The 22,646-nt window shown below is 40.5% G+C and overlaps 1 protein-coding gene and 1 long non-coding RNA gene across 3 annotated transcripts; one reads left to right on the top strand and one right to left on the bottom strand.

The window, feature by feature from the left end:
* On the top strand, positions 1-14,501 carry LOC123876170. The gene is made up of 3 exons (XR_006798274.1): positions 1-14; positions 769-773; positions 14,248-14,501. It is a non-coding gene; the product is annotated as an uncharacterized LOC123876170 (long non-coding RNA).
* Positions 14,502-16,582: 2,081 nt separating this feature from the next.
* Positions 16,583-22,641, bottom strand: LOC123876168 (prolyl 3-hydroxylase sudestada1). 2 transcript variants are annotated; one of them, XM_045922334.1, is made up of 10 exons: positions 22,312-22,641; positions 21,580-21,746; positions 21,132-21,419; positions 20,534-20,611; positions 20,201-20,335; positions 19,858-20,019; positions 19,511-19,636; positions 18,830-18,983; positions 18,429-18,682; positions 16,583-18,346 (listed from the first exon to the last, which is right to left on the bottom strand). In XM_045922334.1, the coding sequence occupies exons 1-10, from the start codon at positions 22,538-22,540 to the stop codon at positions 18,059-18,061; spliced, it is 1,881 nt and encodes a 626-aa protein (XP_045778290.1). In that variant the 5' UTR covers positions 22,541-22,641; the 3' UTR covers positions 16,583-18,058. The 2 variants fall into 2 exon arrangements, with proteins under 2 accessions (XP_045778290.1, XP_045778289.1); XM_045922333.1 differs by lacking the exon at positions 20,201-20,335 and having other exon boundaries at positions 20,399-20,611.
* Between the last annotated feature and the right edge of the window lie 5 nt (positions 22,642-22,646).

The raw sequence follows: 22,646 nt of genomic DNA, 5'->3' as shown, positions 1-22,646 counted from the left end.
TTGCTAATTAATTTGTCCTAATCTTACTAAAATATTTTCTTTTTAACCCCCGACCCAAAAAGAGGGGTGTTATAAGTTTGACGTGTGTATCTGTGCATCTGTCTGTGGCATCGTAGCTCCTAAACTAATGAACCGATTTTAGTTTGGCTTTTTGTTTGAAAGGTGGTTTGATCGAGAGTGTTCTTAGCTATAATCGAAGAAAATCGGTTTAGCCGTTTGAAAGTTATCAGCTCTTTTCTAGTTTTCTTATAGAGGTTTTTGTGTCGGAGGTTTTTTAAATTTTGATTTATATCATTACACTTTAAAATATTTATTTATAATATGGAAGTTTGAATATTGTACGAAACTACTGCACCCATCTGCACCGAGTGGAGTTTGAAATTACGACCTTTCTTCTTTAAATTAAAACCGGTGATCGTTGAGTTTTTGAAACAACACATACAGATACAAAGCACTAGTGCAGGCTATACACTTGTTTATAATTAGCTGATGCCCGTGACTTCTCCTTAAAACCTTTGTTATTCTCCAGATCTTTTAAATATATCCATGTAAAAATCACATCGATCCGTTGCTCCGTTGTCTCGTGATTGAATGACAAATCAACAAATCCAACAAAAAACCTTTCGTATTTATAATATGGGTCCGGATTCCTATAACAACTTTTAACTTTGAAACTTCATGATACTTCTCGACTTCCATGTACATCCTTAGCCTTAGTATGAAATGTGAACAAAGGGCAAAGTTTGAATCGACTTGGACAGGTAAGAGTTGCTGTCTCTTGTGTCAGAGCTGAGTGCTTACAATCTTTAAACAATTTATAACTCTCCATTACTTCATACCTTCAACTTTATTAGGGCTCTCGCAAACAGACAGAGTAGAGCCGAGTTGAATATATTTAGTAACAACTTAAACTCGGCTGTCTGTTCTACGGTAACATACTGTTAAAATTAGTGCAATGCTGCAACGAGAAGCGAGTGTGTAATGTAGTTGGGATAGTTTTGTCCCACTCGTTCATAACCCAGCGAGCTAAGAACGAGTGCGCGAGAGCGACGGGAGAGTAATCGCTCGTCACGCATTAATAAATCCCTGCTCAAACTGCGCGAGTGTTTTGACCGTCAAGAATTTTTTTCTTTCAAGTTCTCGCGGCCAGTGTCAGCGATCAACTCTCTTTTATTGATATAATCGGCTGTACATTTCTTGAACGAGAAAATAGTGGATTTAACTAGTCGCTATCTCATCGTACAACTGCCTTAAGTTGTTATTCAAAAAAGATTCATCGTGTGTCCCGAGTGTCGTATTCTGCCGGTATGCGTTGTGCCTAAACAGAGTTACCATGGTATTTTATTTCCCTTAAACTATGATCATCTGCTTGAATGCTTGAAATACTTTTTATTTTTATTTTATTCGGATACAAGTTAGCCCTTGACTGCAATCTCACCTGGTGATAAGTGATGATGTCGTCTAAGATGGAAGCGGGATAACCTGGAAGGGGTATGGCAGTTTTTATTGAACCCATGTCCTTTGGTTTCTACACGGCATCGTATGGGTGTAATGAAAACTACCACATCCTACACTGCTACATCATACATCATCACTTACCACCAGGTGAGATTGCAGTCAAGGACTAATTTGTATCTGAATTAAAAAAAAATCTTCATTCCAGCACCTTGAGACCCCGGCATGTATCGGTTTTGCCCATTGCCTCTTCAACTCTGCAACCCGCTAGTAATACCTAATGTTCATGTAAACAGGCACTTAGCTTTTCGGCATACATCGGCTATTTATTTGTCGTCACGTTCCTTGCAATAAAACTCTACCTAATCTCAAATGTTTGGTTCTCCAGTCACGTAGCTCGGCATTATTCTTTTAATTTCATATCGGACCCATGTAATTTTGTTTACTCTCTCATCAAATGGGGAGCTTAAGTAATTGTGATTTATATAACCACTATATTGTGGACCTACCTGTGTATTTATTTATTTAGTTTAACATTTAAGTTTGAGATGAATCTTTTTTACCTACGCCGTGATAACCAGGTAGGTACTTTTTGTGTAACCGTTGCTTACTTTAACTTTCGTTTTAATCTCTTTGAGCTGACGACTTCTTGAGACCTTATCAATTTCTTAATCTAACGAATAGGTGGGTGTAGTTATAAAAAAACCGGCCAAGTGCGAGTCAGACTCGCGCACTGAGGGTTCCGGAATCGTGTATTTTTTCCAATATTTTGCACGATAAATCAAAATCTATTATACTTTATTATTATTATTATATATTAAATAAATAAAAATCTGTTTTAGGATGTACATGTAAAGCCCTTTCATATGATACCTATAGACCTATACCTGATAGATGATAGAAAATTAAAACACATTTTAATGTAACATTAACAGATTTATTCCTGTATTTGTGCTGTAGGTCTTATACCTACCTACCTACCAAATTTCATGATTCTAGGTCAACGGGAAGTACCCTATAGGTTTCTTGATAGACAGACAGACAACATAGTTATCCTATAAGGGTTCCGTTTTTCCTTTTGAGGTACGGAACCCTAAAAATAAGTTATATAGTATTTCAGGAAATACGAAAGTGAAAAAGGATTTTTAAAGTATACCTAACGTAGAAAATTCTACTGTGTTTTATCTACATAATATATTCATTCTAATTTAGTCCTAATAGTATAAATGCGGAAGTATGTCTATCTGTTCGTATGATATGTTTTCACAGGCCTATCCTTTTAACTGATTTTGAGACACACTGAGTTAGTTTAAATCATAGGAATGAAGACAGGCTACTATTTCTTCTACCGAAAATTAAAGAGTTCCCATAAGATTTTAAGAAACCTAAATCCAAAAGAACAAAGCAGCAGACAGCATTTTGGTAGAGAGGCAGCTTGCGCCCTGTGGAGATGAACACATAGCCTACATTTTATCCCGGAACATCAAACAATTTAAAAAACCTAAATCTATGCGGATGAAGTCGCGGGCATCAGCTGATCTACAGTGTAACCAGAACGCTAGCAAAAACTTAGCGTTTATTATACGCAACCCATTGCCAATAACCATTCGCCTTATCTTGTAGTTTTAGTGATTTAGGTAGTATTTTTCCAAACCCGCCTTGTAAAACGTGCAAAACTCGCGTCAATGCCACACCTAATGAAAAATAAATAATCAAGATTAAAATAAAACATTTTATGGTATCTCAGTACTTCGTTTATGTTTAGTGTTTTTAACCCCCGACCCAAAAAGAGGGGTGTTATAAGTTTGACGTGTGTATCTGTGTATCTGTGTATCTGTGTATCTGTGTATCTGTGTATCTGTGTATCTGTGTATCTGTGTATCTGTGTATCTGTGTATCTGTCTGTGGCCTCGTAGCGCCTAAACGAATGGACCAATTTTAATTTAGTTTTTTTTGTTTGAAAGGTGGCTTGATCGAGAGTGTTCTTAGCTATAATCCAAAAAAATTGGTTCAGCCGTTTGGAAGTTATCAGCTCTTTTCTGGTTTTCTTATTACTTTTATCCCAGGACCACCAGAGGTTACGTATTTTCTGACACAGGAAATATATACGATTGAGTAGTGTTAGTAAGTACTAAGAAAGCATGCCTAGCCTACGTGCTAGCTTGCTTAGACGGCCAATTTTCAGGTATCTGATAATCAAGGTACATAAAAACATTACTTACCTCACGTAAATTCGCCAAACTGATTTTTACGTATATTTTAGGCAATATCCTTAAAAATATGTCGCCAATACTCCCAGACACTTCCCGCGTCGGCCGTATTGCTTTGCAGACGCTTTAAAGCTCCCAAAATAAGTAATTACTTAACTGCACGTAAATTCTGATGCTCCATTTTTATATATGTCCACCAGACAACTATTTTAAAACCTTTTACAAGAAGACAGACCGATCCAGAGGGCCAATCATCCCCTAAATTCAATTTTAATGCCTCTGTGGGTTTGAGCGCGAGGGCATCATTATCTACGCGCATGAGAATGAGTAAGACATGTATTAGGATATATTGACGTCTCTCTCACTCTCTTATAGTTTATTTATGTCAATTAATTATTAATATTAAAAAAAAAAACTGCTAAAAATTAAAAAAATTGGGGAATTTACGTGAGGTAAGTAATGTTTTTATGTACCTTGATTACCTGATACCTGAAAATTGGCCGTCTAAGCAAGCTAGCAAGTCTGTAGGCATGCGTTCTTAGTACATAGTAACACTACTCAATCGTCCACATTTCTTTCGTCAGAAAATACGTGACGGCTGGTGGCCCTGGGATCTTTCACTATTGTAACAGAGGTTCCAATTGGCAAATGTCAAGTTGTCAAGATGGACGTTGCCTAGATACATAATTATTTATTTGAAAATAATGTTTTGGAAAACTCCGATACTTTGGATCGTAGGCGCGGAGTTTCTAATTTATAAAATATTATATTCACAGTTAAACGAGAAAACATCAATTCAATTATAATATCCAACAGTCAACCAAAGGCCACGAACAATCAACCCAAACCCAAACCATAGTCAAATTATTTTTAGGGTTCAGTAGGTATCTGTAGAAAAAAAAAAGATGTAGGTAGCCTCGACTGTTGTAGTCGCGTAGGTGTGCATGACACCATTAAATATCGTAGGAGGCGATGACCCTCCGCGCGGCTGAGGTTCCCGCATCGTAGTCGCTTTGTCGCGCAGGTTTGGATGATGCATTAGGCGCACCTTCTTTTTATTTTATCTGCTTGAACTCAGCTTATTTACTTTGACAAAATACGTTTAAAATTCATCATCATCAGGATCAACCCATCGCCGGCTCACTACTGAGCACAAGTCTCCTCTCAGAATGAGAAGCTACCACACTGGCCAAGCACGTATTGGCACACCTCACGCACCTTTGAGTTGAGAGATGCTTGAGAGTTGGCATTATGGCCAACTCTCAAGCATGCAGGTTTCCTGACGGTGTTTTCCTTCACCACTTCGTTGTCTGTCTGTGTGTCATCTTTAAAGAGAATCAAAACTTATAAATTGGGTACTTCCCGTTTACGTAGAATCATGAAAGGCAGGTAGCAATATCTTATAGCCCAAGCACTCTACTCCTGTGGCCCAAGTAAAGAGAAAAATCCGACAACTGAATTGTCATTACATAAAAAAAAACTTGTACGGAACTCTTCATGTGTGAGGCAGACTCGCACTTGACCGGTTTTTGAAAGTTATGTCAAATAAAAATTTGACATGCAATAACAAACAAAATGAAATACAAGCCACTTTTTTCCTTATTTCATCGGGTGAAAGTCGATTTCAATTTAATCGTAGGTATATCTTGAAAAGCGAACTATTATACGACTACGTAAAATGGGTACATTTTTAAAGCAACGACATGTTAGAAACAGATATTTGGTTTGGTCGTGTTAAACTATGTGAGTCATTCAGATAATTCTTGATTTAGTGATGTTCGGTCAAAAATATTTCATGGAACGTATAATTAACATAACATTGATGTTACTTTTGAAGAGATATTAGCTGCCTTATTGGATTTATATTATTATAGAAATTGGGTTTTAGAATGGCACAAATAAACGGTAATTTATGAATAAAGTTTAAAAAGCGTGAAATAAAAATTAAATTAAAAATTTAAAAAACCCCCGACACATAAACCTCTAAAAAGTAAAAAAATAATAGGTAAATATGTATGGGCCCTTTAAGAATAGTATAAATAGTAAAGTTTTATCCAAGCGTTCGTTGCGCGGGGGACCGCTAAAGACTATTCTTTCTACAACAGATGACTTTCATAGTTTATCATAGGTAGCGGTCCCCTGGCGCAACGAGCGCTTGGATAAAACTTTACTATTTATACTATTCTTAAAGGGCCCATACATATTTACCTATTATTTTTTTACTTTTTAGAGGTTTATGTGTCGGGGGTTTTTTAAATTTTTAATTTAATTTTTATTATTTAATGTAAATTTATGTAATTTAATTTAATGTAACATATTGCATGCTTATAAGCAGAATTTGGCTGTACCTTTTTGTCTTTGTAACATCTCCACTGTTTACCCAAATTCGCAATAAAGTGATTTGATTTGATTTGATTCGTTTTTCGTTTTTGCTAGCGTTCTGGTCACATCCTTTATGTATAAGTTCATCTAAATAGGACTAGGATCGCGTGTTCGACAGCAGTCCAGACTCCAGTGTGGATACGTACAGCAAACAAGGATGGGTTACGTAAAGAGCACTCGGTCGCTGGAGTAGGGAGGCGACGCGCACCCGAGCGTCAAATGCCACGGGACAACTCATTCCCGGAACCAAATGGAAATGCGGGTAGCAGTCACAGAGTTCCAAATGATTAGGGATAAACTTCCGAAAAACGCAACCTTCGATAAATTTCAAAGCTATAATAACGTATGTTGACCTGCTAATAACGAATATTGTATATTAAATTGCCGCAAATGCCGCCATTTTAAATATATGAAAAACGAAGAACATGAAAGCTAACCTGTTTTCGTTCGGTGTGCATAATCGCGTAATCCTAACCGACTGTCTTCTCGGTAGGAACGGCATTCCGAACCAGTGGTAAATTATTTTGACGATTCAAAAGCACTTGTAAAAGTCTAGAATAGAAATAAAAGTCTAGAAATAATAAAAATCTATTTTATTCTATTCTATTTTAGGTGCATGTGTGTATGCACTGAGAAGCCAACATCTTAGGCTTAGGCTTAACTGTGAGGCATGAAGGTTTACTCACGATATTTTCGGTCACAGTTAAAGCGAGTAAGTAATTATCAAGTTGCTGACACAAGGTTCGTGCCGGGGATCGATCCCGGACCTCAACAATAGAAGGCCGATGCGATTGTTACCGCTCTCTCTACGACAAACTAAGTATGGCGCCTGCATAGTCAACCTTTTTGCAAGTATTCCAACAATCTGTGTCCCAGTCGAAGCGAGTGACGACACCCGTCGCGTCGCGCCAAACTTTGTTTAACTTTACATTGAAACTTTAACTAATTACTGGATTCCGCAGGTTGACTCCTTTTTCATCTAATCTTAATAGATTAGATGAAAAAGGATTAGGTATTAGTTAATACTAATACCTAATCGAACTTCACATAGTTTTTAACACATCTTGATTTTCGTAATGATCAAACTACTTTATTCACAAAACTAGGCTCCCTGGTAGAGATCTCTTAAAGAGATCTGTTTATAGGTGTTTCTGTGTCTTATCTTTTTCTTTTACTTATTGTTACAAATTTACAAATTGTTAAAATTAAAAAATTAGGAATAAATTACAAATCTGATTGCAGTCAAACTCTCGACTATGAATAAAAATACTTTTGGAATGAATAAAAGTAATGATTAAGTTGCTCACTATTTACATAAATAAATGTAAAACTAGCTATTTAGTTAAAGTATCTAACTATTGGTTCTGATTTCATGAGTTATCTGTAAGTAAATACCTATCGTGTGACATTCCGAATCCTGCTAAGGATCCTATAGGATAGGGTAACATATGGTTATATATTCTCCCTCTATACTAAGGAAAACGATGTACAAAACCTTTGTGTTACGCTGAACCAACAGTCGCTAGTGTTTAAAAGTAATCCCAGCATTCAACTCGTCGACTGCAGCTACAAAAACAGCTATTTGAAGAGTGTTGCTGCGGTGCAGGCTGCGGGCTGTGCGGGTGGAGGGCGGGAGGGGGAGTGACGTGAGGAGGAAAATGATGTTCTTGTCTCTTGAGACGGGAGGATCGGGAGCAATCTCTCTGAGGAGTAATCGTTTAAAGTGAGCCGAGTTTAACGCCGTGTCGCCGTTGTCGCGCGGTAGGGTTGTCAGCTTGTGAGCTTGACTCATAATATGGATCATGCCCGAAATCGTAAGAATTTAGGAGCCGAAATCGTCTTCCTACCAGACTGTGTCTGCACGCTTACAAACCTACAAGCCTTGAACTCTTCTGGTACACACCTACTGTAATTCAACACTTTAACTATATTTAGGATTCCGTAGCCGAAGGATGCCAACGGAATATTAGGAAGCCTCAGCTGTCCGCCCGCCTGTCCATCTGTATGTCATTTTTAAATTTTATTTTTTTTTATAAATGGCTCTACGTTACATCGCACGAACGTTTAACTAACATAAATCTCTACTTTTATAAAATTGACATATGTATGTCTTCTGTGTGGTTATATGGGATTGCTCTAACTACAGATTGAGATCTGAATGACTCTTACTGAGGCGAGCTGCGAACCAAATCCTTAAATAAGAGATCTTTAATCATTTACATAATTTTTTCGATTGTGTAATATGCTTTGTACAGGAACATACTTTTAATAGATATTTTGAAGCTGTTACTGTTGTTAAGCTGTGGATGAAGGTAAGTTTTGGGCAACCCTGTGGCGCGGTTGCAGAAATACGAGTCGTGCATTTATTGTGAAGCTGAAGGCTTTACGAGTGCGGACACGATAAAAACGTGATTTGTGTCGCTGTTACTTGTATTAAGGAGCCATTAATCGCTTCAGTTAAGTCACCGAGCTAATGAGGATCGCTTACTGATTACCGCCCCTGTACAATGCAATAGACTACGAACAACGATATCAGAGAGGTTTTTTTTTATTTGGATAAAAGTTTGCCCTTAACTGCAATCTCAACTGGCGGTAAGTGATGATGTCGTCTGAGATGGAAGCGGGCTAACCTGGAAGGGGTATAAGGGTTTATTCGTAGAACGCACCAAACAAACGTAGTTGGACTATCATTTGAATACTAACCAATCAACTTTAATAAAATTTTGTAGGTACGTTCTAGGATGTATGTCTGGTTTTCTAGATTTCACAGCTTTCAGAATTCAAATTCACAGTGCGCGTGCGCATGTGCGCTAGTGTGTGTGTGAATGTGTGTTTACTTGTGTGTGTTTGTTACTCTTTCACGCGAAAGCAACTGGACGGATTTGACTGAAAGGAATGGAGATAGATTATACCCTGAATTCACGAAACCGTTTGCTGCTCTTTTTAACCCCCGACCCAAAAAGAGGGGCGTTATAAGTTTGATGTGTGTATCTGTGTATTTGTCTGTGGCATTGTAGCTTCTAAACTAATGAGCCGATTTTAATTTAGTTTTTTTGTTAGAAAGGTGGCTTGATCGAGAATGTTCTTAGCTATAATCCAAGAAAATCGGTTCAGCCGTTTTAAAGTTATCATCTCTTTAATAGTTACTGTAACATACACTTGTCGGGGGTGTTATAAATTTTTTATTTACACTTGTTGTATAGTGTAGAGTGTAGACGGTCAATCAAAAAGAAAATATAATATACCTGCATTTCTCCAAAACTAATGTAGTATTATTGGAAAGTACATTAACTCGGCGGAGAGACGCAGGCGGTGGAAATGTAACGTGCGGCGACTCACAACACCCGGTTTATGCAGTTATCAAAATGCTTGACACAATTTTTAGAAATATCGAAAAATCGACAAGCACGCAAATTCCACTCGAAAATCATATCCGCAAAACTGCTTTCAATATATGTTATTTCATGTTTTACAAGTTTTTTTTATTCCATTACAATAATTCAAGCCTTCACTGCGATCTCACCTGATGGTGAGTGATGATGCAGTATAAGAAGTAATGGACTAACTTGGAAGAGATATGGCAGATTTTTAAAATTCATAACAATTAAAACCCTTATCGGTTTCTACAGTGCATCGTACCGTCGCTTGACGATACAACTGTGCCGGTAGGATGGTAACTAGCCGCGGCCGGAGACACTAGACAAGACTGGAGGTGGAGACAAATTAGAAATTCCCAAATCGACCCTGCCGGGAATCGATCCAGGGACCTCCACCTGTTAGAGCGCAGCGCCTACCACTGCACCAGGGAGGTCAACCAACAACTACGTTTATTTGACCACTAAATAACCCTTTTTTTTTAAATATTAGTCATAATCCCTTTCCTCTCCGATGAGGCGTTTAGTTTGTGCTAGGAGTAGGTATGACGGGATACCAGCCAGTGGCGGATTTTCCTCACGATAAAAAAAAAGAGTAGATGTGACAATAGTGCAACGCGTGGGGTTTGAACCGCCCGAACTTTCGGAATTCAGTCCGCTTTTTAACCGTTGAGCTATTGAGCCTTTGCTTCGAATTTCATTTTGTAATGATAACGACGCCATGCCACTTAATTGTGAAAACGTATAAATTACGTTGATGTCGTTAATAATACATTTATTTGTCCCTAATGCCAGCGAGCCGCGGCTTGGGGCGCCGGTGTTTAGCTATGTAAATACCGCGACTCCGCCCGAGCTCTCGCAGCCCTTCAGCGTGAATTCATCTAAATACTTAATTAACACCGAGGAATTATTGTATTTTATTCTGATTTTATCTTTACAAAGCTCTTCATTATTATTGCCAATAGGTGGTTTTGTTTCATTTAGAGTTATTTTTAACTTGAAAGTAAGGAGGATTTCTTTTTAAAAAAAGAAGAAGGTTTTTTTAAAAAGAAAAAAGAATATTCGCCTTCTTAATCATGATTAATTATCCCCTTTCCCCTCCAAATAAGCCAAAGCTTGTGTTAGGGGTATGTACGACAATAGTGCAACGAGTGGGGTTTGAACCACCGACCTTTTGGATTTTATCGTTGAGCTATTGAGATTGTGATGCGTCATTTAGGATACTATATTACGAAATCCTTTTGAGGGTAAAATGGGGGTTGGAGGATTATAATATGAAGTATGTAGTATGTATAAGTATAAAAGCTATCTAGAGTTCGGGCATAGTGGTACGTATTAATTTCTTCCTTCCTTTCCTCAAAACTATTATGTTATGGTGAGCCTTTTACGGTAGGAACATTTCTTAATCTCTTAATTTCATGGGAAATTAGAAATTGTACACGGATGAAGTTCCGGGCAACTGATAGTTTTTTATAAATATAACTACGTTTTTATATTTCTCAATCTTGTTCATTGTTTGTATGAGAGAGGTCGACAGAATATTACTACAGCCCACTGAAAGTCACTTTCCAGTTGTTACAGGTCTGTTCCCAGTTCCCTAAATGTCGCGAAATATTAAATTAGTATATCTGTGTGTGGTTGTATAGCAATATCAATAAAAAGCAACGATCGCGATTCGCGTGGTATTGACTGTTTGCCGCTGTAGTGACTTTGTGAGTGAGATGTGGGCGAACAAGAAAGCGCACTCAACGCCACTACTCATAGCCGTAATGTGTCGGTAGTACACTACAATCCTATTACAATACAGTGCATTATACGAGTATTTACATTGGCTTCACCCACATTGTACTCTTTGAAAAGCGGGTTTTAGATTTATACAAAGGAAGAAACAAGGTTTCGTTCAGTAATATAGATATTACAGGCTAAGCGTAGGTAGTACTTATCTGAAAAATGTAAATTTTACAGGAGCGAAATAGCGTCGATGCTTCGGCTCCTTCATAATTATTAATCACCAAACGCTCATTACCTACTCCAAGTAAGCGTGAAGATTGTCCTAATTCCTAATAGACTATTCGGGAAAGGTTTAAACTTACGACCTTTTGTATTTCACTCCATGTAGAGCAAATAAATAAAACTCTAAAGAATGCGTCATACTTATTATAATATATTATTATTTAGTTCCTTATAAGTTTGTAAGCAGTGGAGTAATGTCTAAAGCTGTTATATTTTGTTTTTTTTTGTTAAAAATCATTGGCAGTTGGTCTTTCACCTAAAGAAGAAAGTAGGACTTTTACGCGCGAAATGAAGATGTCTATTAAGATAGGCGGTGTTGTGGCGCCTTGATTTAAGATAAAGAGAATTGTTTCAATAAACAGAATTGGAGTTTTACTTATCTTTATCTGTGAGAGGCGTGTTCACCTACTTTGATTGATTTGAATAGATTTGAAATTATTGTTATTCATTTGAATTATTTTATCAGTGTTAAAAAGATCGAAATTGAAAAACTAAAAGAATGTTATGACATTCTTTTAGTTTAAATACATTAAACTTAATAACAGAGAAAATGTATAGCTATGGCTATACATTTTCTCTGTTATTAAGTTTAATGTATTTTAGGCAAAATATGGGTCAGTTCTTAAAACTATAAGTTATCCGTACATCTAATAATTATTTTTAGCCAAAAATATTATATCTCAGTAACTAGGGTAAAAAGTCAGTTAAAAAAGTTGCCTATTTTACTCCCTGGTCAATCCTCTACTTATGTCTGTGTAAATCCCGTCAAAATCGGTTCAGCCTTTCCGAAGATTAGCCCGTTCAAACAGACATACAGACAGACGGACAAAAATTTTAAAAACGTGTGATTCAGTTATGGTATCGTTCAAATAACCATATGAGCTTAATATGAGGTAATTACTTATTTCGAAATTACAGACAGACACTCTAATGTTATCAATACTAATATTATAAATGTGAATGTGCGTCTGGCTGTCTGTCTATCTGCTACCTTTTCACGGCCCAACAGTTTAACCGATTTTGACGAAATTTGGTACAGGGTTAGCTTATATCCCGGGGACGGATATAGGCGATTCTCAAAGACCCATCCGCTTAACCGATTTGTATGAAAGGTACCGAGGTAGCTTGTAGCGAGGTAGCCCCCCTGTTGTTATTGACATAGGCAACTTTTAATTCCGGAAAATCAAGCAGTTACCACGGGATCTTAAAAACCGAAATCCACGCGGACGAAGTCGCGGGCATCCTCTAGTAGGTATTATATAATGATCACTGTATGTACTCCTATTATTTTATCTTCCACCGCTTTAATTTCAAAATGAAACAGCCCGCGTTCCTGCATTTCCTGCAGGAAACAGATGTGCACTGAAATAATAGCTCCCAAGTGAAAGCTGCCAGCGCGTCGAGTGCTCGCAAGGAAAACCGATATAATGCAGCCATACATCGCACAGTGGATCATCCGCCGATATTAAACTCTCCAGTCTTTATCTATAGTACCTACTCCTCTCACGGTTCGCCTCCACGCTTCTGTGATGCAAAAAGTGTAAGGCCCGGTTTCCACATAAGCGGAGAGTGGCATGTGTTCAGTCAACCGATCAGATTCTTATTAGATGTCGGGAAAAAATTATCACGTTGCTTTTCCTTTCATTTAGTTTATCAAGAACCTATCTTAGAGAGATTTCATTCTTATAAATTATTGATGCAATAAAAGTACAGGTTTAGTTTTTACAGATTTTAGCCGGTTCGATTCCCGGGTGTGGCAAGCGAATTTTCGAAAATCTGTGAATGTAGTTTTCTTTCTATTCAAACATTAAGGAATGTTTTCTTTGAGTAAAATTTTCTATCTACAGTATGCTTAGTAGTAGTATTGAGTACTTTCCCTTCAAGTGGCATTACAAAATTCCACCCTGTACATTACTTGGTGAAAATAAAAATGGAATCGATTGAATTAGTTTGCTTTATATACTTACTTAAGATTAATGAATGTATTAAACAGGAGTGAATATTTGAGAGGTAAAGAGCTGCTTAGCGCCTAATCCTCACTCACAGGATTTGGCGCTAAAGTGCCGACATTAACGAGATCCTTATTCCTTACGCTGTATCGATCAATTAATATACCTAAGTAGGTACCCATAGCCGTAACAGCCTGGTGGTTAACATGTCCGCCTCCATTCCGGAGGTTGGGGGGTCAATCCCAGGCACGCACTTTTAACTTAGAGGTATGTGCGTTTTAAGCAATTAAATATCACTAATTGATTTGACGGTGAAGGAAAACATGGTGAGGAAACCTGCATGCCTGAGAGTTCGCCATGTTCTCAAGTGTGTGAAGTCTGCCAATCCGCACTTGGCTGGCGTGACGAACTAAGGCCAAACCTCATCTCATTCTGAGAGGAGACCCGGACTCAGCAGAGGGGTGGAAATGGGTTGATCATGATGATGGTGACATTTAAAAATACGGTTACAAAATAAAACAAAACATCGCTTTCTTATTATTTATTTAAGAATTCAGTTACGATAATATGTACAAAATTAAAGTTCGCTACTTTTTGGTAGCAAATCATAAATCATTAGTGAACACAAAACAAAAGTGCAGAACAAACCACCCCTGTGGCGAAACGCATGGTACTACTGATCCGTGGGCGAATCGTAATGATTTAGGGGCTAGGGCTCGTTCAAAGAAACGCGGCACGTTGCGCGGCGCGTCGCGCATTGCACGTTTTCTCCGTTCAGGGTGCTGCTCTATTATGTAGAATGGCAGCTACAGTGTGACGATTGCAATTTAATCTCTGATTGGTTGACGCTCACTCGCTATTTAGTACAATGCGTTGTTGCAACAAGAAGATCATAAATTCAGCCAATCACAACAATTGCGATTGTAATAAAGATCGATGCAGGGTATCCGGAATCGCGCGGTTGCGATACAGGATCACCGGCCGGCAACGCATCGCTGCTGTACCGCCTCCTTTTCGCGGCTGTATCGCTGCAGTCGCGGTGGGAGATCACCCTTACGGAGAGGCGGCGGTGAGCGGTGAGCGAGCGCACCTAGGTACAAAGACAAACATTTATGGTTCAGTGAAGGCCCGTTTATGAAGACAAAGCGCTTGAGCATCAAACACCGGTGACTTTTGACAGTCTTCTTCGGAAATCTCGCAAAGCAGCCGCTGTGTTTGCAGTGGAGTATGCTTTCATAGACATTACGAGTACTAGGAGAGCCGCTAGATGGCGGCGGCACAAGCGTGTGGAAGTCCCGACAAGAGATGTCTAGATATGGACGTCCATGTGTCTATGATGATGATAAATCATGAATTATTACTTAAAATATTCAGCCCTTGAAACTAACAAAACGCGCGTAACTCTACCACCGCACCCGGGGAAAACGACGTTAGTCGCGGCAGAGTACGGGGTGGCGACCGCCGCGTGCACTGCTAGCTGCTAGATGACGAACCAAACGCACGTACACAAATACGTGTTATACAAGTATAGTGATACACTTGATATACGTCTACAGATGTGACTCGTGATATAAAAACCATTCTGACAGCCTCATCAAGTAGTTGCTAACATACGTTTCTGTATAAATGCTCTCATAAATTACGACACGTATGATTGGCCCGCGAGACGCGCCGCGCAACTTTCAACTACAAAGTCTTTTTAATATAGACCTCTATAATTAAGAAGACTTTGTAATTCAAAGTTGCATACAATTTAAGAAGTCATTTAAAAACAAACCGCGTGCGTAAAATAAGTTTTTTCTATTCAGTTTAGTCTATGTCCTAACGCACACTATCATACCGAATTACGCTAAGCTATTCATTCTCCTCATTGTTCATACAGGGTGATTACACCCTGTAGCAGAACGCTAGCGAAAACTTAGCATTGTTATTTGTTATACTATCTAAACACAATCAAATACCAATAACCTTAGGTAGGTATTTGTAGTTTTAGTAATTTAGTACAGAAAAATACTAAATTGCTAAATACTCGCAATGTATAGCGTGCAAAACTTAGGGTCAGTGTCCCATCTACGATGCAGCACTTACCACGCGGCACCTATTAACGCAATGTTCCTTGACCTCTAGCGTCAGATGTTTTATGTGCAAACTTTTTAAAAATACAGCGTTTTTGCGTTTTTGGTCAATAATCAGTAATCACTAATCATCAGTAGTATTACATGTGTTCGTTTTTGCTAGCGTCCTAGCATCCTGTGTATCGGCGTAGCGCTTGACTGAGACGGTTCGTGAGATAGGGTGCGGGGCGCGGTTTTACGTCAACCTCCTCGTTCCCCCGTAACCCGCATCCTAACGCTTGAGCCGTCTCAGTCAAACGGTATGTCAATCATTTCTATTTCATAATTTAATTAACTTAACCACACTATTGTATAAAAAATATTATTAACATGTAATTACTTATTTGTATTGCACAGTGTACATTTAACACATACTCGTAGGTAGGTACCTATGTTATACAAGCTGTTAGATAATGACCGTAACATGCCGGCAAACTGAGATTAGGGCCGATGTGTGTATGTACCAAAAAATGATGATTACCGTGACACCCGTAGTACGAGGGCACAAAAGTATGGGAAAGTCCTTGAAAAAACAAGAACTAACGCTTCAAGACGCGCCAACGCACACAGCGGATTTTAGGTTGAGATCTATTATAGAGCACAGTTTGACTTTACTTAGACTTAAGACACTGTTAAAACGAGACAGCGCTATACTGCTGACATAAAACCGTCTCGTTTTAACTGAAACTGAAGTTGAGCAAAGTCAAAGTACGCTCTATAGGTTTCAGCCTAGTCCGCGATCTAAAATAAGGGGATAGTATCAGTATTCTCATTGGAAATGCCTTCTATTCTTTTAGATCTTAATTAATCTCAGAATATTAGCTTCCATAGCGCGCGCTTCACTAAACTTTCGGCGAACAAATCCACCGTGCGCGTTGAGTCCGTGGCAAGTTCTCGGGGGACATAATATATCTACGCTTCGGGGATTTTTGTCCCCTACGGGCAAAAGTCCCCCATCTATGAAGGCCATGAGGAGACTTTCCTGATTTGTAATAATGCGCAGATTTCTAACCATCAAATCATGTAATTATTTTAATATGTGATTGGTTAATCAATAAAAGCGGGTAGTAAATAAAACGTTGGTATCTTCAAACAACTATATTACGTTAGTGTATTCGAAATCAATAAATAAAAAATAGGTTTAACTCTAAATAACTACTTTGTTTTGCATTGTTTGTCTTAGGTGCAATATTAGCCATGCCATTCAGACATTATTGATATTCTCCTTCCCTTCCACTAAAGCGTGTAAATGAGCTCACACTAGGATGTCAAAAACAAAGGAGATTTACCAAATCCCATGCAAAAAAAAACTAGCCCTGGCGCAAAATAAAAGTATCTCACAATTATCACAGTAAAAATAATTTTAATTATCGAAATTATTACTTTCTTTGATTTTAGTGGCTAACATATTTTTAGGGTACCTCAAAAGGCAAAAAGGAACCCTTATAGGATCACTTCGTTGTCTGTCTGTCAAGAAAAATCTGCACTTTCCGGTTTTCCGAGATGGTGGATTCAAAATAACCATCAAAAATAGTTTTCCAAGGGTCAATAAAACCATTCGCGTATCGCTATTATTATTTTTGCTCTAAATGACGAGACAATTTATTTGCGCCGGATTTTTTTTTTTTTTGTTTGTGATTTGGCCCATTTCCATTTAATTCGTACGCGTTATTGTCTGATCACTTAGAAATTTTCAATTAATTAATTAAAACAAAATCACGTTAAATCATTCACTAATACTAGAAATATCTTCAAACACCGCAATCACTTTCACTCTTACAAAAATTTGGTAAAATCATAATTTTTTTAAATTGTAAATTATCTCTGTTACTTAATTGGAAACTTCTAAGCGAATAATATATCATCGACAGTTTTGCCAGCTTTATCACTTACTGTAATAAAATTTAACTAATCCATTTCTTAAAAATAAAACAATATCTTGGAGATGTATGAAATCAACATACAGTTAATAATAACTATGTACAGTTCTCCTTAAACTCCTTCAATTCTCATAGTTACTCGTAATCCGGGTTTAATCGTCTTTTGCGAAACAATCACTTAACTTTATTATTTAATTACATTTACAAATACAAACTATGAAAGGCAAAGTTATTACCATAGGGTAAAGTTGAAAAATGGGTACTTGCATGACTCCATGGGTGCAGGGTAGGGATAACCTAGTGGTTAACACTTCGGACTTCCATTCGAGAGGTCGAAGGTTTGATCCCGGGAAGCTCTTATTAAAATGCTTTAATAAGAAAAAATTTAAAGTAATCCATAGTTTTGTATAAACTCCAAACCAACGCATCATCAGGAGGTAAATGTATTTGTCAGTGTGTTCCCTGATGAGAAAACCATCCTGACTAAAGGAATCATGTTTAGCTAACTGCATTGAACGCGTGTACAAAATTTCGTGGCGGACATTGACCGTTGAGGAGTTCCGTCGTCAAATAATCTATCTGTCATCGCCGTCAGGAACATAAGCGCAATTGTTTTTACAAAGTGGGGAAGGCCACTGCGGGGCTGTAGTGTTTGGTCACATTCACAGTGAGTGTCAGCGTTCACTCGGTGTAGGTGCAGGTGACGATGTAGAAGTGCTCCCGCGGCGTCATGGTCATCTTGCTGAGGTACTTGGTGAAGGCGGCGGCGCCCGCGTCGCAGTACACGAGGTTGAGCGCGTTGTGCGCGGGCGGCAGCGTGACCAGCGCGCCCTCCGCGTCGCCCGCGCCCTCGCCCTCCTCGGGCGCCACGTACATGGTCTGCCCCCCGCAGATGGGGTGCTCCGGCACGCCGAGGTACAGCACGGCTTCCAGCCGCGGCTGCTGGTAGTGCTCCCGCGGGGGTAGCAGCTGTAAACAAATTAAGTTATCAGTTTATACGTGAATCGGCTGCTCGTCGTCACTCGCCTCGCCCGCCACCGCGCACACTCACGGTGAAGTCCCCGGCGTGCCACCGCTGCACCTCGAGGCGCCGGTACGCCGCCAGCGGCAGGTCGGTGCAGTCCGCCAGCAGCCGCAGGAAGGCCGTGCTGCTGAACACGCGCACCAGCCCGCGCACCGGCTGCTCGTCGTCACTCGCCTCGCCCGCCACCGCGCCCTCCACCTCGCTCCCCTCCGAGATCCATGCCGGCGATACGCGCTCGTAGCGCCGTTGTTGCGCGGGCCCGCAGCGCTCCCATATCACTTCTGAAGACATAACCGAACAAGGCATGGTCAAACTTAGAAAGAGCTTTTACAATTAAATATGTATACAATATTTCGTCTGTTTGCTGCTAACCATTGAAGAGTCCTCGTTAGAAGCCAACAGGCAGTCGTAGAGTTGTGAGCACTTACCAGGTTCCTCCAAGGCCTGCAGCAGCTGCGCGGTGCGCGCGGGCAGCAACACGTCCCGCAGACACACCTCGCTCGCGCGCTCCATTTGCGCCTGCACCTGCGCGCGCACCCGAGGGCTCAGGTACGTCGCTTCCACCCACTGGTTCAGTAACACCTGCAAGCACGAAACTCGAACCTTACTCCCGTCTCTGTATTTATAGTGGCCGCAAAAGAGAACAGCTGTTGTGCCGTACCATTTCTAAAAAGGGGAATTTCAAAATCAAGGGGCGCGGACTCGTGGAACCAGCCGTTGATGGACAGCCGCGGCAGCTCTAAACTTTAGGACTTCGCCCACCTGTGCCAATAGATACTACTGCTTCACTCACCACTTGATTGTGCGGCTGCAGAGACGTCGGCGGGGCGGCCTCGTGCGGCGCGGGCTGCGGCGCGGGCCCGTGGAACCAGCCGTTGATGGACAGTCGCGGCAGCTCTAAACTTTAGGACTTCGCCCACCTGTGCCAATAGATACTACTGCTTCACTCACCACTTGATTGTGCGGCTGCAGAGACGTCGGCGGGGCGGCCTCGTGCGGCGCGGGCTGCGGCGCGGGCCCGTGGAACCAGCCGTTGATGGACAGCCGCGGCAGCTCTAAACTTTAGGACTTCGCCCACCTGTGCCAATAGAAACTACTGCTTCACTCACCACTTGATTGTGCGGCTGCAGAGACGTCGGCGGGGCGGCCTCGTGCGACGCGGGCTGCGGCGCGGGCCCGTGGAACCAGCCGTTGATGGACAGCCGCGGCAGCTCTAAACTTAGGACTTCGCCCACCTGTGCCAATAGAAACTACTTTCACATATGCCCTTCACTAGCTTACGATCGAGAACCAGGTTTTTAACCATGCAAAAATCACCCCATTGTTTAAATTAAATGATTAAAATGATCAGACCAGGCGATTAAACAACAAGTGGCATTTTCCATACTGTTACAAGTTTCTCAAAAGGCTAAAGATAACTCTCAGCTTTCATCAGACACATTCTGCGGCCCCTGACCTGATGGAAAGAGGTGGGTCCGACGGTGAAGAACGCCAACGTGTTGTTGGCGGGGTAGGCCCGCAGCGTCACTTGCGTGGGGCAGCCCTCCGCGTCGCACTCGAACAGCTCCAGCGCGCCGCCCATGTTGGGCGACCACCCGCTACCTGTCGTCTCCCGGACCTGTGGACAAACATATAACCTTAAATACTTTTATTTTCTTGTTCAAACTCACATCCTTCCTTTTTTCCAGTCCCGTGTGTTTTTGTCCATAGAAAGGCTAGTGGCGCAAAGTGTGCACCAGCAGGTGGTCACCCGGACCATACAGCGATCACGGTGCTGATGCAATAAACACAACACAAACCTCGTCTTCGTCCTTATGTGGCACGTCCCCGGCGCCGTTGTGCAACAGCGGCGGCGGCGCCGGCGCGCGCGGCGTCCACGGCGCCAGGTACAGGATGAAGGCGACGCGGCGGTCGCCGAGGCGGTCGTCGTGCACCAGCAGGTGGTCTCCCGGCCCGTACAGCGAACACGGTGCTGATGCAATAAACAAAACACAAACCTCGTCTTCGTCCTTATGTGGCACGTCCCCGGCGCCGTTGTGCAACAGCGGCGGCGGCGCCGGCGCGCGCGGCGTCCACGGCGCCAGGTACAGGATGAAGGCGACGCGGCGGTCGCCGAGGCGGTCGTCGTGCACCAGCAGGTGGTCTCCCGGCCCGTACAGCGAACACGACGCCGACACCGACGTCAGCTCCAGCCCCGTCACTTGTGACACCTTGAACCATCATGTCATTTTATAAGATCGTGCCTTTGCACTGGTGGTGGTACAAAAGCAATGGTGATGCCTAAATTGAAGCGCGCTTGGCTAGGACATGCCTAGGTACTACAGATACAACAAAAACGTTTCATTTGTTTCAGTTGATGACATGTTGAATGCAACAATGGCAACATTTTTTTTTTTGTTAACAAACTGGCCACACTACTCGGGATTTGGCAAATGTTTGTGTTTGGCAAATGTATAAATAAATCAGCCAGCCAATAGATGGAATATTCTGTGACAGTGGATAATTCTCCCTGTGGTGTATTAGACATATCGGGGGAAAACAAAAAATTTACACAGGAATTTTAAATATAATGCTCACTGCATTATATTTAAAATTCCTGTGTATTTTTTTTTTAATTCATTGCACAGCATGCGATGGCTGCATAACCATTTGAATAAGTTCATGTAGTGTCAATTAGTGTATGTGAAGACTGCCACAATTTTTAACCAATTAATAAATATTTCAACTCACCAAACTCATAACTTCAGTCTTCAATAATTCATATATTCCCCTAATACTACGCTGCCATGTCAAATTAGCTAAATCCGTTGTCTGATGGAACTCATACAGATCCATTTTCTTCCGCGACCAGTCTAAAGTGTTCATGTCATCCACTATGTTGTTGATGATTTCTGAATTCTCCAGCAAGTCGTGCAGTCGACACAGACGGAAAGGCTGACACGTGAGCGTGACTTCATCACATATGTGGTCTTTCTCTTCTTCCCAGTAACCTTTTACTCTTTCTATTACTTCTTGTGACTGTAAGGAAAGATATTGTGTGCGAAATTAAGTTTGTCATAAAAATCTATAACATATTTTTTATTTTAACTGAAAGCCTAAATATTGATTTTCAGGGATATAACTTGGAAAATGATGGAATACCATACAAGATTGTACATTAATTTAAAAAGTTGTATACCTTCAAATTATTATTTAACTTTGGATCATCCATCCTATTTGCTCTGGGGTTAAGCTGTGCCCTCACTGCCTTCCCTGTTACTTTGTCTTCTATCACTACGGAGTCATCCTCCCAGGGAGACTCTGAGTCTGAACTGTAGTCTGATGATGATGATGTAGAGGAATACTCTGTGACACAAATAAAACACATTAAAATCACAATTGATTTACATAACAAACTAGCTGATGCCCATGAAGGTCTGCATGGGTTTAGGTTTTTAAAATCCTGCCAGAACTCTTTTATTTTCTGGGACAAAATTAGCCTATGCCACTCTTCACATCCTTAACTGTATCTTTACAAAAAATCATGTCAATCCATTGCTCTATTGTAACATGATTGCAGGGTTAACCAAACAACACACACTTTTGCATTTATAATAATATGGGTAGTGATTACCTTTTGATTTCAATATCAACTTATAAATGTAGGTATATGTTAATTAGATATCCAGTCTTATAGATTGAAGTACTAATAAGAATGAAGTATGAAAAGTTAATAAACCTCAATTTCTATGCTATATCACTCAAGTTTAAGGCTTCACCGGTAGGTTATTCTTAAGAAACAATGGTAATTGATATGTGTTTTAGTTTAAATATAGTTTGATTTGCTCAGCAATTCAAAAAAGCGTCGTGTTCCCGCGCAAAACATCAACATCGTACTGAAACCGACGTCGATACAAAACAGGATACTGACCTCTTCGGATCCTCTTCACCTCGTCCGCGGAGGCCTGGTACGAGTTGACGGCACACACGTCCGAGTCGTCGCTGTCTGTATCGGATATCTCGATAACAGTATTAGTTATTGGCCGCTTGGCAGGCGGCCTTTGCTCCGCAGCGTCCGCGTCGCCAATGTCATCCGCAGCATTTTCAGGCGCCGCTTGGCTCGAAGACGGCTCCTCGGTTTCTTTGGTCGGTGAACTCATTTTATATCGCTAACACTACATAATCTACTAAAAAAAACAATGAAAACCAAAATGATGCGACGCCTAACCTCAAAACTTTGTTGACGTTTTATACAATATTGCCTGC

This window comes from Maniola jurtina, chromosome 21, assembly GCF_905333055.1.
Source record: "Maniola jurtina chromosome 21, ilManJurt1.1, whole genome shotgun sequence".
NCBI classification, from domain to species: Eukaryota; Metazoa; Arthropoda; class Insecta; order Lepidoptera; family Nymphalidae; genus Maniola; species Maniola jurtina.
The sequence above is the reverse complement of the archived record's forward strand: the minus strand, read 5'-3'. Positions and strand labels throughout refer to the sequence as shown.